At 40.7% G+C, this 13,658-nt stretch overlaps 1 protein-coding gene across 9 annotated transcripts in view; it reads right to left on the bottom strand.

Moving 5' to 3' along the window:
• NF1 (neurofibromin 1) overlaps window positions 1-13,658 on the bottom strand; it is a 294,661-nt gene that overhangs the window by 42,739 nt on the left and 238,264 nt on the right. For all 9 annotated transcript variants that reach the window (XM_055131786.1, XM_055131777.1, XM_055131782.1 and 6 more), the window contains 6 exons: window positions 6,442-6,582; window positions 6,016-6,295; window positions 5,348-5,562; window positions 5,042-5,103; window positions 4,792-4,906; window positions 4,167-4,268 (listed from right to left, as the gene is read on the bottom strand). In XM_055131786.1, the coding sequence (XP_054987761.1) occupies window positions 4,167-4,268; window positions 4,792-4,906; window positions 5,042-5,103; window positions 5,348-5,562; window positions 6,016-6,295; window positions 6,442-6,582 (915 nt within the window). The remainder of the gene's footprint in view (window positions 1-4,166; window positions 4,269-4,791; window positions 4,907-5,041; window positions 5,104-5,347; window positions 5,563-6,015; window positions 6,296-6,441; window positions 6,583-13,658) is intronic.

Raw genomic sequence — 13,658 nt, 5'->3', positions numbered from 1 at the left:
CCCAATCTGGTTCATACACAGCAGCTTGAGGGTACTGAATTCGAGGGGAGGGAGGGAGGGAGGGAGAGAGAGAGAGAGAGAGAGAGAGAGAGAGAGAGAGAGAGAGAGAGAGGGAAGGGGAGGGGGAGGGAGGGGAGGGAAGAAGAGGGGAGGGAAGAAGAGGAGGGGAGAGAGAGAGGGAAGGGAAAGGGAGGGGAGGGGGAGGGGAGGGAAGGAGAGGAGATGGGGAGAGAGAGAGGGAAGGGAAGGGAAGGGGGAGGGGAGGGAAGGAGAAGAGAGGGGGAGGGAGAGAGAGAGAGAGGGAAGGGAAGGGGAGGGGGAGGGGAAGAAAGAAGAGGTGGGGGGGGAGAGAGAGAGAGAGAGCTGTCCCAAGAGCCCACGAATACACATCACCCTTTTGTGTGCATGCGCGTTTGTATTTTTTACATAGGGGAAGGTAAATAAACCAGAAAATTTTATTCTAATCCATGTTACTAAAGGCACTATTAACCTGGGGCCGGGCATATAGCTCAGGATTTGGGTGCATGTTTTACAGACACAAGAACCCAAGTTCCAAGCATAACTGGAGGACCTCAGCACCACCAGGCCTGAACAGTGGTGCATCGCTCAGGTCTAATATTGAACTTTTCAGCCCGGCTGCCTGATTAATAGCAGGAGAGGTCCCGGATCCTCTGAGCACTGCTTTTGGCACCTCTGAGCATCCCTCCTGTCCACTAAGAAGAAGCTGTTAGCCAAGCTGGGAAGCTTAGCATCCAGCAACTTTTCTTTATTTTTTTCCAAAGTAATCTTCTTTGCTTCTGCTTATTGCCAGTGCCAATATTCCATATTTTCAATGTAGATTTTAAATGTAAATTCCTTTGACCTCTGTTTTCTTACTACTCCAGTCTACTAAGACTAAATCTAATCTTCTATGCACACCACCTAGTCTAATCTTCAATCCCCTATGCATACCACCTCTGAAAAAGTCAAGTCTTGGAAATATATATGAACATCTCACAAACAATTTTCTGAAGGATGCTGAGTGCAATACTACTTGTACTTAATTATTTCCCGACCCCCCCAGGGGCTGCCATCATTTTGCAGTCATGTTTACTGAAAATGGCTCATTACAAACAAAATAGATTTATGTATAAAATATTGCAATGCAAAAAAATCCCCTTTCATTCCCCAGGAGGCTGGGGAAGAACTAACCTAACCAGTCCGCATGGCTGCAGGGACTAGGGGTGCATTTAGTTTTTATAACCTTCGCACTCATTGTCTGACATTTCTCCCTCTCAACTTAAATGATCTACTCATCACTCCTTCATTGTCTCAGCATTCTTTTTAAAAATTATTATTTTGGTGGAGGATGGCTGGGCCACACTTTGCTGTGTTCGGAGCTAATGTATGGATCTGTGCTCAGGGATCACTACTGGAAGTGTTCCGGGGACCATGCGTGGTGCTGAGAACTGAACCCAGGTAGGCAGTGTGAAAGGCAAGCACTACCTTGCTATGAACTCGGATCACCACTGGCAGAGCTCAAGGGAACATACTGGGTGCTGGGGATTGAACCCGAGTAGGCTGCATACAGGACAAGCACCCTAACTCCTGTACTTTCTCTCCCCTTTACTCCCAACATTCTTTATAATCCTGCTACTGTTAAATTTGCTGCTCAAGAATGTCTTCCTGTCTCTACCCTAAATCCAATCCATCTCTTTAGCTTTAGTTCAGACTCTACCTTTTCTACTTTTCTTATCACTATTTATTTTTCTTTTGGGGTAACACCTGGCAATGCCTAGGAGTTCCTCCTTGCTCTGCACTCAGGAATTACTCCTGGTGGTGCTTGGGGGGACTATATGGGATGCCAAAGATTGAACCCAGGTCAGCTGCGTACAAGGCAAATGCCCTACCAGCTGTATTATTGCTCCGGCCCCAATTTCTTATCATTCTTATCAGTAACTTCTTCCTGTTCTCAACTGAAGAAACCCCTTATTAAGTAGTGTGGTATATAGAAAAACACACAGGCCTTACAATTATTTTGATTAGAATCATGGTTCCTTTATTAGGTATGTAAACTTGGAACCAGTTATTTAGCCTTCAGAACATTATTTTAGTTTAAAAGATGAGGACATAAGAACCATTTTTACGTACTTCAGGATCAGAATGTTTATAGAACATATAGCTCAATTCCAGGAACATAGGTATATTTATTCTTTTGCATCGTCTTTAAATAAGACTTATAAGTGTCATGTTTAGAATCATGCTACTATTTAGTCTGTATTATGCATTTTGATCAATGTACAAATGTAATGGCCAGGTGCGTTTAAATGACCTGCTGGAGGTCACAAAACTGAGATGAGCTCAGACCATTGGAAATAGTGGCTGCATAATTCATTCCTTGTAAACACCATCTTCATTTAATACCCAGATTCTATTAGTGATCAATTCTTTATCTACCTTTACATTTCTTCACAGAAATAATCATGAACTAACATTATTATATATTTTACCTGCCTTGTTAGTAAACTTTCCAGCTCCCACTCCTACCCATGAGGCACCATAATGGCAGGGAATTTCAAGGCCAGTACTTTATCCCTAGCACCTTGGGGATGGGGAGATAGCTCAGTGGACAGGAGTTCTAACTCCGCTATTACCGCACATGGCCTGAGCCCTTTTGGGTGTATGTAGGATAACATAGCCTCAGGTAGTTTAGGTTTATTGGGTTACTCCCATCACAGTGCTCCCATTCCTCTGTGTTTATTTGTAGCTTCTTTCTTAGTGTTCTGTTGGCTTGTAAATATTGTTTTTCTCTTCCCCTTGAGTCCTTTGCATAGTTTATTCAGAGCAATGTCCTTTTTGTATGGACACAGGAAGACTTAGCAAATGCTATGCTTTTGTAACCTGGGAGTCATTTGACTCTACATGATATTTTCCTCCTGGGCATCTGTTCTCTCGACCTAAGCCTCAGCTGCCCTTATTTCCTAGCACCCCCAAAAGCAGGGTCCCCGACGAGGGACGGGATGGATCCAGGGCAAGTGGTGAGTTATGTGCTACCCTGGTATCGAGATGGGCCTGGCCAAAGTGCCTAATTCTTAACTATAAGAGCTTGATCATAGACAAATGCTGTCATGATCCAAAAGTAATGACGAGACTAGGACCCTGCTAGGGATAGGAAAGACTGATCCGGCCTGAGCACTGTAGTCTGAGATTGAGATGGCCCCAGGAGAGCAATTCTATAAGCTTTAATGCATTTCTTATTGTGTCCATACAAAATGATTAATATTATGAATTCTTATATGTTTGCTGGATGAGGAGAGGAGAAACACACTCATGGGACTCCACTCTTGGGTGGATCCTCCTACTGAAAGAGAGTCAATCCTAGGAGAAGCATCCCTGAGGGAAAGGAACCTTACCCTATTGATTGTGACCACACCTATGTGTATGCCCCAAACCCCTCATGCTGGGGGGATTTAACTAGGCTGTAAGAGTGGGTTGGGGAGCCAGATCCACAGATCCAGAGAGATCCAGAACTGGGAGAGAAGCAGAGAGAGAGAATGAAATAAACTGATCTAGCAACCAGTTTGGCCTTCTTCCTTCCGTTGCCTGCCCTTGACCGACAGCACACACAGCGGTTCCAGAGCACCAAACGTGGGCGGTGAGACAGAGCCGCCCAGAGAGCCCGAGAGTGTGCATGCCCTCGGCGTGTCTTAGTTTTTTACAGATGTAGCCGCAGAACCATCAGGTGTGGCCCTGGAGGCCTCTGAAGACTGCAGGGTGTGGCCTGGAGATCACCAGCTATGCTGGGCCTGAGCACTGAACATTCCAATCTGGTTGGCCAAATACTGACGGGAGTGGTCCCCTCAAATATTTATTTAAAATATAAATAAATATAAAATAATACTGGGCAGGTGATTCTCAATTAATAATTGCTAGATAAAATAATGAATATACATTGATCTTTTCTTTAGTATTCCCCCCCAAAAAAAACCTTACAAGCACTTGAAAACATTTTTTTAGTTTTCCTCTAATGAAAATATATCAAACATTTTAGGATAACGAGTTCTATTATAACTGTCGCCTCTTCTTTATAACTTTTCCAACTTATTCTCTGAACTCCTTCAAAGAAATTAAAATAATACTTAATACTAATACTCAAATAAACGTATTAATTTTCTAATTGTAATTACCTTATTAAGAAGTGGTTGCAATTTGGTTAGTGCAATTACCGTAGCTTCTATCAGAACTTGACTGTTGTAAGTATCAGGTCCTTTTAAGCAACTCTCAAGTGCCTTTTAGGAAAACAGGATTTTTTATTTTACTTTCACTGAAAGAAAACATTAATTCCTAGCTAAATATAGAATTATCTTAGGAGCAATATCTTATTTATTACTTGCTAGAATTATTCCCAGTGTTAGGATTATCTTGGTAGTTAACTGCTCACTGCACATATAGGTTCTTATTTCTAATATTTCTATTATTATATCCTAATACAAAAAACCCAGGGGTCATAATAGTAATTGGAAAATACATAATAAGAGTACATTACCTTACATATTATTTTATCATAAAACTGACAAAATATGAGTACCTTCTAAAAAATGAAATAATTATCTTTTTTTAAAGGTATCTTTTTTAGAGAAGACTTCTAAACTTCAAAGAATCAAAATTTAATAATAATCAAAACTCATTTTTAAGGTTTAATAAGCAAGCAAAACATTTTTTAAATTCAAATTTAAATGTCCATAAGAAAAATGCAAAATATGCTTTATAACTTGGGAACCACACATATTTGGAAGGAGGGTGAAGAAGTACCTTGCTAAGAATACGAATAATCTGCTTTATCTGCCCATGAGACACTCGTTTGCTAATACAGCCAAAGACAACAAGAGCTCTTGGTTGCAGGGATGGATTATATTGGAATGCAAATCTGCAATTAAAAGATCCAAAGAGCTTATGAAAACCTTTATGTTAAGATATACTAAATAATTAGAAAACTGATTATGCGGCATTATCTTTTCAGTAGCAGATATACTTCTGCAACTTACATTAACTTGGGACATACCTTTGAGCTAGTTCTGTCCACTGGTCCAGCCACTTGCATGTTGGAATATCTCTCATACACGCCTAAAAAAAGGATATGCTAAATATGTTTAATCACATAAACGCTGTTAGAAACATCTAAATAATGTTTATTGTAATCTCCCAAGATAATGACATATACCAGTAAATTCCCATTCCACTGCATAGAAGTGGTTTAAGCATTTAAGCATTAAGTTCCAAGCAGCAGAATATACTACTTCTTTTTCTATTTGATACTAGTGGATCTTAAAAAAGTTATCTTAATTTCTTATAATTTTTTCCTGTATACCTCCATGATCTCTAACAAAGCTTCTGTGACTGTTTCCAAGGATGTTAAAGCAAAAGTTTCCCTCTCATAGGAGCCAGGAGAGAATGACCTGTCTCGGTAACTGGAACGAAACGCAATGACAGCAGCTGACTTGACTTTGCTAATGCCAAACAACAAGTAAAATTTGGGTAATGAGAACTCTGTCAAACTGAGTCTTAAAACTTGCTTGGTTTCTTCTGCAAGAAAGAAGAAAGAAAAAGAAGAAGGAACAAGGCTTAAATGTTATTTTAAAATTCCAAATGTCACATTTCATTTTGAATTTAGAAAATTTCAACATACAAATTACATAACCATACTTCCTAAGCCAACCCTCTATACACATTTATTTTAAAACTCATTGATTTAGCTTCATTTATCTACAAATCTGTGCCACTAATATAATACTGTCAACTGTTACTGTCTGCAGTGCAGTGATAACCACAGGCATCTGCTCGACAAACTGGAACAATAAAGACAACGAAATCTTTCCTGTAGCTTGGTACAGAATGAAAGCACATTCTGGTTTTATGTCATCACCATAGGCTTAAATAAGCAGCTTTGTAAGAGACCATAATAAGTGATAATAATAAAAAAATCTATGCCAACCAGAAAAGAGCTGGAAGAAAACTAATTACCTTTTGGGAACTTACCACTAAAATGAAGCTGTGAACATGTACACAGAGAGTGAATGATATTAATGACCAATCCGTGGGTGGAAGCTCTCAGGGAAAGTGGTCCGGTGGCTACTAAGAAAGTTACAACGTGGAAGAGGTAGGGAAGATGAGCTGCCACATCAAGGGAGTTGTTGAAGGACAACATTAGCATGTAGCGTGCTAGAATAGCAATATCGTCCCACATAAGATGTTGTTCTAAGGTAGGCGTTGGAGATAAGCATGTCTTGTCAATTATTTTGCACATTCTTCCAATAACCTATGAAAGAAATCAGAATTTAAAAATATATAGGGACTAAAAAAATATCAGAAAAGGAAATTCAGTTTAACTTAAAATATCTAGGTATGGAAAAATAACTTCCTGTTATAATACCACAGTACAGAAGCTAAAGAAAAAGTGATTACCTTGCTTGAAACCAATTTTACATTTCCAGAAGCCAAAGCTACAGCAGTATCTGCCATCACCTCAGCTTTTATTGATCCCAAGCCACCTGTTGCACTGGTTTTGATGAAACTATCTAGTACAACATCAAGAAGATCTGTAATCTGGCAGAAGACAGAAAAATGATTTGTTTAAGTCACTTTATCACGTGTCATTAAAAAACACTTCAGGAGTAATCCAAATACATAAAAAATCTATTTTACCTGAGGCCTCCAAAAAACATTTTAGAAACCTGTCAATAAATAAAATTTATCATAAAATATTCAGAAAATGATGAAAATATTTACTTAATTTCTTCAGAGATAAAAAACAAACCAAAAAAAAAAATCCTAGTATTTAGTGGTCCGGAGAGATAGTACAACTGGTAAGCCTTGCACAAGGTCAGTCCCGGTTTCATCTCTGGCATCACATATGGTCCCCCAAGCATTTTCAGGGTGACCCCAAGAGTAAGTTCGAAGCACTGCCAGGTGTGGCCCCCAAACTCCATTATCTGCCAAATACCTCCAAATACGGCTGGTATTAAAAAACTTAATATCTCCACATCTCCACATATGTATATACTGACATGCATACACATATGTGTGCATATACACATACATCTTTGGGGGAAGGGTTAGGGCAAAACCTAGCAGTACTGGGAGCGAGTTCCTTGGTGCTCAGGGGTCCCTGCTAGCAATATTTAGGAGACAGAACTATGCCAGGGTGCACCCTGAGTGTTTCAGTCTTTTGATCTACACCTACATATATTAATTCATTTGCAAGGCACCTCTGTTCACTCCTAAGACAGTAATGTATAATTAACAAAAAATGCAATTATTTTTAAGTATAGGAAATGACATCAAGTACTAAGATGTTTTTAAGGCATGAAACTGGCACCAAGGTCATTTAAACTTATTCGGAAGATTTGTAGCATTGTTAGAATATGAAATGCTTTCGTAAGTGATTATTTTGAAGAAATGATATTTACTATACACCTGAGTTCACTGCAGCACTCTACAAAAGATAGGAAAGCAAGCCAAGTATCCAACAATCGATGAGTGCATAAAGAAGACATTGGAGTCTATATCCCTATTCCTCAACCTGTGGTTCATGGACTGGAGTCAGTCTGAGGAAATTTTCTGGTGGTCTGGCACAAAATTTCCCCCAATCATGTGGTGGCTAAGCAGCAGCAGTTGTTGCACTAGCTAAAAAATCAAATTTTGTAAAACTGGATTTAATAAAATACTAGTCAGCTGTCAGCTGTCTTACAGCAAGCATGAAAAGGCTGAAGAGGAGCCAGAGAGATAGTACAGTGGGCAAGGTACACTTGCCCTTCAAGCAGCTGACCTGGGTGCAATCCTGGCACCCCATATAGTCCCCCAGCACTGTTAAGAGTGATCTCTGAGCAGAGCCAGAAAATAAGCCCTGAGCATTGTTGAGTGTGACACCCCCCAACCAAAAAAAGAAAAAAAAAAGTTGAAAAAGACTGTTATATATATACACCATGTAATACTACTTGGCTATATTAGTTTAAAAAAAAAGGAAAAAAGAAAGGAAAAAGAAAGATGAGATGCCGGAGAGATAGTACAGGAGTTTTGATACTTGTCTTGCAAGAGGCCCCATCTAAGTTTGATCCTTGGTAGAGCACACAGTCTCCTGAGCCCTGCCAGGAGTAATTCCTGAACACAGGGCCAGGAGTATGCCCTTAGCATCTCTGGGTGTAGCCCAAACAGTGGGGTGGGGGAAATGCTGAGCAAGTGGAAGGGCCAAGATGGTTGAGAAGGGAGCCTTTTGAGATCCAGCAGGATCCCTGCACTGAGAAACAGAATGAAATGCAGAATTCAACTTGCAGGCCCACAAAAAGAAGTGAGTAGAAACACTCAAAGACCAGAGCAGATCATCCAATGATCAGATTGGCTCCAGAGTCCTGGAAATTCTCCAGGGGAAGAAGGAGCTGGGAGAAGATAAGGAATATGCTCCCTGAGAGGGGGGAAAGGCAGAGCAGAAGTAGTTAAAGCACAGAAATTTGCTAGAGAAAAGAAAGAATTAGGCTGAAAATGTGTGGCCCCAACCAGACTGAATCTCTTTCCACATAAAACTAGTCTGGGGGATAGGCTAAAGCTAGCCTACACAAGGGTCCTGGGGCCAGCATTCACAGAGGCAAACCTCTGTGCCCCCCCCCCCCCAAACAATCTGCAGTCATTCCAAGTCACTGGTGGGCAAAGGAAAATAGAAGCTGCCTTTCCACCCCCACTCTCCTTGCAAGAGACAGACTGCAGGCATTTGCTCAGAGTCAGAAAGGAGATTTTCTCCAAAGATTTAGGAATACTGATACTATTGTGTGCCTCATCCCAAATGATGGGCCACACCCAGCAGTATTCAGGAGACTATGCGGTCTGGGGATTAAACCTGGGCATTCATGTATGTGCTCCAACTCTTTGAACTATTTCCTAGTCCTTAAAACACTCAATGAAGACTATAACTCACTGTTGAAAGAAAGATACAGAAATGGAAAAATATTCATGTTCAAGGGCTGGAAGAATTAAAATGACCATCCATCCCAAAGCACTATACAGATACAATACAATTCCTATTAAAATTCTCATGGCATTCTTTAAAGATACAGGACAAATACTGTTAAATACTCCATTTACATGGAGCCACAAAACTCCCCTGCTACCATATCTAAATTGTCTTACAAAGCTGTATCAATCAAAACTGCAGTGTCAGACCAATCCCAGAGATAAACCTTCAGATGTGTGGACAATTAATTTCAACAAAGGAGCTAAGTGCATGAGTGGAGAAAGGAAAGCCTCTCTTCAACAATGGTATTGGGAAAGGTGGGCAAAACTCTCCACGACATCGAAGCTAAAGGTATCTTCAAAGTGAAATGCTACTGAGCAAGCAAGTGGAAGCAGAGATAAACAAATGGGACTATCTTAAATTAAGAAGCTTCTGCACCTCAAAATAAACAGTGACCAGGATACAAAGACAGCCTACAGAATGGAAAAGATTCACCCAATACCCGTTTGATAAGGGGTTAATATCAAGGATATACAAGGCACAGGTTGAACCCTACAAGAAGAAAACATCCAATCCTATCAGAAAATGGGACAATGAAATGAACAGACTTTCTCAAAGAAGAAATTTGAGTGATCAAAAGGCACATGAAAAAATGCTCTTCATCACTAATCATCAGGGAGATGCAGATCAAAACAACAATGAGATATCATCTCATAACACAGAGACTGGAACACATCCAAAAAAAACAAAACCAGTGATGGCGTGGATGTGGGGAGAAAAGGACTCTCCTTCACTGTTGGTGGGAATGCCAACTAGTCTGGCCTTTTGGGAAAATATGAATGTTTCTCAAAAAACTAGAAATTGAGCTCCCATTTGACCCAGGACTATCACTTCTGGGAATATACCCTGGGGGCCCAAAAATACACAGCAGAAACACCATCTGTGTGCCAATGTTTATTGCAGCACTATTCACAATAGCCAGAATCTGGAAACAACCTGGGTGCCTGAGAACAGATGAATGGATAAAGAAACTATGGCACATCTACACATCTACACTATGCAGCTGTCAGGAAAAATGAAGTCATGAAATTGGCCTATAAACGGATGGTCATGGAGAGTATCAAGCTGAGTGAAATGAGTCAGAAGGAAAGGGACAGATAAGAATGACTGCACCCATTTGTGGTATATAAAATATACACATGTGTATATATATATGTATATATATATATATATTAGAATAATAATATCCATGGACAGGTGAAATAGGGTTTTAGGAAGACTGGTCAGTGGTTGGAACTAACCACAAGTGTGTACGGGGCTGAAGGTAGGTAAGAGAGAGAGAGGAGACCGCTATGACAATTAATAGCTGGGAATGATCACGCTGGACAAGATCTGAAGGTTAAAAGTAGGTAAGGGGGCTGGAGCGATAGCACAGCAGGTAGGGCGTTTGCCTTGCATGCGGCCGACCCTGGTTCGATTCCCAGCATTCCACATGGTCCCCTGAGCACTGCCAGGAGTTATTCTTGAGTGTATGAGCCAGGAGTAACCCCTGTGCATTGCTGGGTGTGACCCAAAAGGAAAAAAAAAGTAGGTAAGGTATATTGTGTATAACCTTTCAGTAGTAATATTGTAAACCACAGCATCCAAAAAGAGAGAGAGAAGTAAAGCACCTGCAGTACAGTGGGTGGGGGTGACAGGAGGGAACCTGGGGACACTGGTGCTGAGAAATGTACACTGGTGGAAGGTTGGGTGTTGGAATACTGCATGACTGAAATCCACTCATGAAGCAGCTTTGTAAAAATAAATAAATAACAATGGTATTGGGAAAACTAGTAGGTGACATGCAAAAACAACAACAATAACAACAACAACAAAAAACAACCAAACCCTCCCCGAAAAAACCAAGTTGTTTTCTTACACCATCAAAGTTAACTCAAAATGCATTAATTGAGACATAGACATAGTATAGAGGTTAAGGTGATTTCCTGACATGCAGCTGCTGACCCTGTTTGGCTCAGGCACTGTATAAGTTCCCCTAAGCTCAGAGCCAGGAATGACCCCTGAAGCACAGAGTTAGTAGGAGCCGCTGAGCACTGCCTTGTGTGAACTAAAATCCACATGGCCAAAATACTACCCACAATAAAACAAATTGGATTACAGACATCTGTATTAGACTAAAATCAGGAAATAAAGAGAAGAAAATACAGGCAACACAAGTTATGGACTTTGAAGGCATCTTCAATGATTCAATGCCACTGGCAAACAGAAGCAAACACAAATAAATGAGACTACATAGAGTTAAGAAGTTTCTATACTGCAAAAGAAATAATGGCTTAAAAGACATCCTACGAGAAGAGAAAAATATCCACACAGCACAGATTTAACAGTGGGATAATATCCAAGCTATATAAAGTACTTGCCAAACTGAACAACAACAACAAAACAATCTCATCAAAAAAATGAGGATAGGAGCTAGAGAGATAGTTCCAGGGTTAAGGCAGACCTGGTTTGATTCCTCACACCATATACAGCCCTACAACACCATTGTAGAATAACATAGCCTCAGGTAGTTTAGGTTTATTGGGTTACTCCTATTACAGTGCTCTATACTCCTCTTTATTTGTAGCTTCTTTCTTAGTGTTCTGTTGACTTGTAAATATTGTTTTTCTCTTCTCCTTGAGTCCTTTGCATAGTTTATTCAGAGCAATGTCCTTTTTGTATGGACACAGGAAGACTTAGCAAATGCTATGCTTTTATAACCTGGGAGTCATTTGACTCTACATGATATTTTCCTCCTGGGCATCTGTTCTCTCGACCTAAGCCTCAGCTGCCCTTACTTCCAAGCACCCCCAAAAGCAGGGTCCCCGACAAGGGATGGGATGGATCTAGGGCAAGTGGTGAGTTATGTGCTACCCTAGTATCGAGATGGGCCTGGCCAAAGTGCCTAATTCTTAACTATAAGTTCTAAGAGCTTGATCATGGACAAATGTTGTCAAGATTCAAACAGTGATAACTAGATTTGGACCCTGCTAGGGTTAGGAGTGATTAATCTGGCCTGAGTGCTGTGGTATGAGTCTGTGGCAAGATGTTGCCAGGAGAACTGCCTTGCAAGCCTCAATGTATCTCTTGCTATGTCCATACAAAAATAACTAGTATTAAGATGTTAATAAGTGTTTAGACTAAGGAAAAGAAAAAAAAAAAACCTTAAGAGACAGGAAGGGCTTTGGAATGCCCTGCCCTCAGGAAGGGCTTTCTTATGTTGATTTTGCTACCTGGCTGGGTGTAGCCTAGAGGGCAAGGTGGGAGAGACAAGTAGGAGGAGAAACAGAGAAGCCAGAGAAAGGCTGGAGTAGATCAACAGAGAGGACGGAGCTGGGAGTGCGGGAGATGAGGAAGATGGAAAATTGAATAAACAGTAAACTAATCAGCAACCAGCTTGGTCCTCCTTCCTTCGCCTGTCCTTGGCCAACGGCTGTCCCGATCCAGCCCATACACAGCGGTTCCAGAGCACCGAACGTGGGCGGTGAGACACAGCCGCCCAGAGAGCCCGCAAGTGCACGCGCCCTTCGGCGAGCTTTAGTTTTTTCCAAGCATCAGGACTGACTCCTAAGCACAGAGCCAGGTAAGTCTCAAAAACCGAACACATACCCCTTCCCCCAAATCACCCTCTGAAAAAACCAGGGAGAGGAGCTGATTAGACATTTCCTTAAAGAAGACACACAGATGGCCGAAGAACATTAAGACAAAATGTTCATCATCACTTAGTCAGAAAAATGCAAATCAAAATGACAATGAGCTATCATCACCTCATAATGTTAAGAATAGCTCACTTAAAAAATCTGGAACCAAACAGTGCTGGTGGGGATGTGGTAAAAATGGATCCCTCACTAGTGGGGGGGCTGTGGGCTGATCTAGCCTCTTTGGAAAATAATACAAAAACTTCTCATAAATTAAAAATAGAACTAACACACAATCCACTGATTTACTCCATGGCGCCTATCACAGGAACACAAAAAGATAACTGGGAAAGGTATATGCATGCCTATGTTCACTGCACACTATTTATAATAGCTAAAATCTGCAAACAACCTAAATGCCCAACAATAGAGGAGTGGATAAAGAAACTGGTGTGTCTGTAGATGTATAGTGGAATACTATTCAATTACATAAAAAGAGGAAATTTTATAGTTTACTGAAACTTGAATGAAATCAAAGGGTATCTACTAAATGAGTTAGGAGGAGGACAAAAACTGATGATCTCACTCACTTGTGGAGCATACAGGAACAAAAGAGGGCACAGACAACAGCAAATAAAAACAAGCCCTGAAATTCTGCCTAAACAATTGAGTCTGCCAAGTGGCGGGGTGGACTTGTGTGGGATTAGAGATACAAGAACAGGGGCAGAAGGATACTGATGCTTTAGTGGTGGTTTTGATAAAATAATGCTGTATGTCTAAAACATCAATAATAATACTACTACTGTAAAGAGTGATACCTCTATTAACAAAAAAGAGGAACTTTTACAGTCTTGCAGTCTTCTGCTACAACATGGATAGACCTGGGAGGGATCAAGCTGAGCAAATCACATCAGAAGGAGAAAGAAAAATACCAGACGGTCAGATTCATATATGGAATATAATGAAATGAAGCATGGGATCAAAATCAAATTTGCTTCTGT

This window comes from Sorex araneus, chromosome 3 (genome assembly GCF_027595985.1).
Source record: "Sorex araneus isolate mSorAra2 chromosome 3, mSorAra2.pri, whole genome shotgun sequence".
Classification (NCBI taxonomy): domain Eukaryota; kingdom Metazoa; phylum Chordata; class Mammalia; order Eulipotyphla; family Soricidae; genus Sorex; species Sorex araneus.
The sequence above is the reverse complement of the archived record's forward strand: the minus strand, read 5'-3'. Positions and strand labels throughout refer to the sequence as shown.